At 45.2% G+C, this 4,841-nt stretch overlaps 1 protein-coding gene across 2 annotated transcripts; it reads left to right on the plus strand.

Moving 5' to 3' along the window:
* The first annotated feature begins 370 nt into the window (after positions 1-370).
* Positions 371-4,366, plus strand: LOC131157723 (heat shock 70 kDa protein-like). Of its 2 annotated transcripts, XM_058112069.1 has the most exons (2): positions 555-3,149; positions 4,047-4,366. In XM_058112069.1, the coding sequence occupies exons 1-2, from the start codon at positions 812-814 to the stop codon at positions 4,190-4,192; spliced, it is 2,484 nt and encodes an 827-aa protein (XP_057968052.1). In that variant the 5' UTR covers positions 555-811; the 3' UTR covers positions 4,193-4,366. The 2 variants fall into 2 exon arrangements, with proteins under 2 accessions (XP_057968051.1, XP_057968052.1); XM_058112068.1 differs by having other exon boundaries at positions 371-4,366.
* Positions 4,367-4,841: the final 475 nt, after the last annotated feature.

Here is a 4,841-nt window from a genome sequence, read left to right on the forward strand (position 1 = left end):
ATTTGATTAGAAAAGCTAAATACACAATTCTGGTAAGATGTAAGTTGAGGTCAATTCCGCTAATTGACCTGATTGTAACCGGTGCTGCTCCACCCGTAAAGTGAGTTTATAGTGGAAACCTTGTACTAGTGAGCTAAGGCGGGAACGTAGACACTTTGACCGAACCTCGATCACATATTGCATGTGATATTTATTCTTCCGCATTTTACATGACCGAACGCGCATGTTTTATTGTTGATTGCATTGATGGGCCTTAAGCTGCGTTATACTGCTATTTGATTGATTGACTCGGGCATACATTATTTTTTTTTTAATCTTCAATTCACCTTCTTTAGGATTATGCCAAAACTAACGCTCACCAATATTGTCAACAAAGAGCTCCAAAAAAATTTAACGAGCCAAAATAAAGCAGAGTAGTGAAATACCAATATGCAACATAGTGAAAGTATAGAAGAACGGCAGCAGCCTGTAGCGAGAATACGATCCACCTTGATTGCAGGCGTGGACGTGAGGAGCTGTGAGGTTATGTGAGAGAGAAAATCCAGAATGGAGGGGCTGTTGTGTCTTCCTACGTGAAGACCTTCAGGAAAAAATGGAGAAGGAGATAAAAAGGCGGCCGTCTCCGCGTGGTTAATTTTTGGGAGTTCGAGAGCAAGCTGCAGCTGTTTTCGTGCACCGGAAGCAAACAATAATTGGAGAGGGAACAACTTTTAATGTCTTGGGCCCACAAAGGAGGGACACTCAACAAAACCACTCAAATTCTCTTCTCTGTTTTTCAAGTTCTTTGAAGGTTTTCGCAGAAGCTCCATCAATGGCGTCAAAATCTCAGGTAAAGGCCATTGGAATCGACCTCGGCACCACCGACAGCTGCGTGGGGGTATGGCAGAACGACCACGTAGAGATCATACCCAATGAACAAGGCAACAGGACAACCCCTTCCTACGTCGCCTTCACCGATACCGAACGCTTGATCGGCGACGCAGCCAAGAACCAGGTCGCCATGAACCCCTCCAACACCGTCTTCGACGCCAAGCGCCTCATCGGCCGCCGATTCTCGAACTCGTCGGTGCAGAGCGACATGAAGTTCTGGCCGTTCAAGGTGGTCGCAGGTCCCGGCGACAAGCCCATGATCGTCGTCACTTACAAAGGCGAGGAGAAGAAGCTCGCTGCCGAGGAGATTTCTTCCATGGTGCTCACCAAGATGAAGGAGATCGCCGAGACCTTCATGGGTCAAGCAGTGAAAAACGCCGTCATCACCGTTCCAGCGTACTTCAACGATTCGCAGCGGCAGGCGACAAAGGACGCCGGTGCCATTGCGGGACTTAATGTGATGAGAATCATCAACGAGCCGACGGCGGCCGGAATTGCTTACGGTTTGGACAAGAAGGCGTCGAGGTCCGGCGAGCATAATGTGCTAATTTTCGATCTCGGCGGCGGAAGTTTCGACGTTTCTCTGCTTACGATCGAAGAGGGGCTTTTCGAGGTGAAGGCCACCGCCGGAGATACCCATCTCGGAGGCGAAGATTTTGACAACAGACTTGTGAATCATTTTGTTGCGGAATTCAAGAGAAAGTATAGGAAGGACATAAGCGGAAATGCAAGAGCTCTGAGACGGCTGAGGACGGCGTGCGAGAGAGCGAAGAGGACGCTGTCGTCAACGGCGCAAACCTCCATTGAAATTGATTCGCTCTATGAAGGTATTGATTTCTACTCCACACTAACCAGAGCACGGTTCGAAGATTTAAACATGGATTTGTTCAGGAAATGTATGGATCCCGTGGAGAAAAGCCTTCGGGACTCGAAGATCGATAAGAGTCAAGTTCACGAAATCGTTCTCGTCGGTGGGTCGACGAGAATCCCCAAAGTTCAGCAGCTCCTGCAAGATTTCTTTAACGGCAAGGAACTCTGCAAGAGCATTAATCCCGACGAGGCCGTCGCGTACGGCGCTGCGGTTCAAGCGGCGATTCTGAGCGGCGACGCGAACGAGAAGGTCCAAGACTTGCTTCTGCTCGATGTCGCGCCTCTCAGCCTCGGAATCGAAACCGAGGGCGGCGTGATGACGGTGCTGATCCCGAGAAACACGACGATCCCGGCCAAGAAGGAGCAGATCTTCTCCACTTATTCCGACAATCAGCCCGGAGTACTAATTCAGGTGTTTGAAGGGGAGAGGACTAGAACTAAAGACAATAATCTTCTGGGGAAGTTCGAGCTCACCGGAATTCCGTCGGCGCCGAGAGGTGTTCCCGGGATCAACGTTTGTTTCGACATCGATGCGGACGGAATCTTGAATGTGTCAGCGGTAGACAAGACAGCGGGGGTGAAGAACACGATTACGATTACCAACGACAAGGGCAGGCTGAGCAAGGATGAGATTGAAAAATTGGTGAAGGATGCAGAGAAGTATAAGGCGGAAGACGAGGAAGTGAAGAAGAAGGTGGAAGCGAAAAACTCCCTTGAAAACTACGCGTATAATATGAGGAACCCCATCAAGGACGAGAAGATCGCCGGAAAATTGAATCCGGCGGAGAAGCAGAAGATTGAGAAGGCTGTAGAGGAGACGATCGAGTGGTTAGAGAGGAATCAGTTGGCGGAAGTGGAGGAGTTTGAGGATAAGTTGAAGGAGTTGGAGGGGCTGTGTAAGGGCGGCGGCGCCGGCGGGGATGCGCCGATGGGTGGTGCCGGAGACAGGCCCGGTGCCGGCAAGCTCGAGCTCACCGGGATCCCGCCGGCACCGAGTGGTGTTCCCCTTCGTTTTGACATCGACGCGAGCGGAATCTTGAATGTGACAGCAGAGGACAAGACGGCGGGGGTGAAGAACACGGTTACGATTACCAACGACGAGGGGAGGGTGAGCAAGGATGAAATTGAAAAATTGGTGAGGGATGCAGAGAGGTATAAGGCGGAAGACGAGGAAGTGAAGAAGAAGGTGGAAGCGAAAAACTCCCTTGAAAACTACGCGTATAATATGAGGAACACCATCAAGGACGAGAAGATCGCCAGAAAATTGAATCTAGCGGAGAAGCAGAAATTCCCTCTTTTGATGAGGCAATCCATTCATGAGGCGGGTGAAAGCTTGGGGAAATGGTACATCTCCGCCAAGGAGAGAGAGCGATTTAAGAAACATTTTAGAACCAAAGATCCGATTATTGGTAAAGTTCTGGATTTAACTTTTATGAATTTGTATTTTCCAAATGTAATGAAGATGTTCAGCTTCCTAGGGTGGCTTAAATTCATTACTTACCAACCCAAGGGAGTGTACCCAAATTTAGTTCGCCTTTTTTATGCGAACTTAGGTCATGATGATAATGGATACTTTACTCAGCTCTTAGAACAACCTTATAGATTTGATGCCCAACGGTTAGCCGAGACATTTGAAATAGAAAGGGGTACTTTTGATTATCTTGACCTTGAATCCTCTTGGATTAATGAGCAAGGCTTCACAGTTGAAGCTTTTCTAAACCGGGTGATGGAACATCCTGTGATAAACCTAAACCATCCCCCAGCATATAAAACCTTCACCCTAGAGGCCAAGGTGATCCATCAACTCATTTCCTACAATATCTTACCTAAGAGTGGATCTCAAGTGAATGTTTCATATTTAGACTGTTTTATAATGTGGTGTCTGATTATGGGTAAGAAGGTTGACCTCCCCAGTTTGATAATCAAATGGATGTTTGCTAAGACTACTGGGCATCAGATTATCATGCCTTATGGAGGAATCCTTAACAAGATTTTTGAGAAATTAGGACTCACTCGGGGGCCTTCATTGCTTGTCAAATGCAAATCTATTGATATCTTCTCATCCACGACAGTTAAACAAATGGGTTATGAACTGGTTGGTAATATCTGGGTAGCACAAGCTCCACTACATGGTAGGGTAGGGGATCAGTATCTAGCTCAGCAAAATCAGCCCCAGCAGCCTGAGCAGACCCCCAATTCTGAAATCCTAGCTGCCATTGAAAGGCTTTCTAAGTCTTTTAATGAGTTTGTAGGTTTTGTTGACTCCTGGTTCATCTCGTTTCAGAATGATTTTATTGAATTGACAGATATTGTGCAATCCAACTTTACCATCATTAACAACCGCTTCAATGACATTGAAAGCATTGACAACTTAAAAGGGAAAAATCCAATGGATGTCAGCAGCAATGAGGCAGATTCTTCTGACGGAGAACATGATGGTGGTGATGAGTAGGGTGCATAACTAAGGGGGAGCAGCTCTCTTTGTAATTTCATATGAAAAATAATTTGATCCTAAGTTTTGTAATTATAAACACTCACTATCTTATTTTGTTTATGTTTTTATGTTTTGCGAGCACAACACTGAATATTACTATTTATAACTTACTGAATGTTTAAATTCATTTGATGGATGGTTTATTATCTTTTAATTATAACATGAACTGCTTGTGGATATGTTGAATTGATTGAAATCATCTGCATGTTTGATACAGAAACTTGAAAATTGCATGTTGTAGAGATAACTAGGTGAAATAAAATGTTGTATTGATTCTATTTACATGGTTGATGTAGAACTTTGTGATTGCATGCTAGTAGTTGCTGATTGAGTTGAATATCAGTTGATATAGAATTTGTGATTGCATGCTGGTAGATGATTAAGATGATTACATGGTGGCATAATGAACAAACCAAAAACGGCACGTTGGCAAATTATTTCCAGATTAGGTGTTGTCATGATGGAATTCATCCATTGAATAAACCGAAAATATGCTCAAACCAACACTCAGATTACATAAGCCGTACTTTTGAACTCCAATCTTTATAGGCCTTATGTAACATCAGAGTTGTGATTGTTTATGGATATTTTTTGGTCTTACCATGTT

This window comes from Malania oleifera, chromosome 6 (genome assembly GCF_029873635.1).
Source record: "Malania oleifera isolate guangnan ecotype guangnan chromosome 6, ASM2987363v1, whole genome shotgun sequence".
NCBI classification, from domain to species: Eukaryota; Viridiplantae; Streptophyta; class Magnoliopsida; order Santalales; family Ximeniaceae; genus Malania; species Malania oleifera.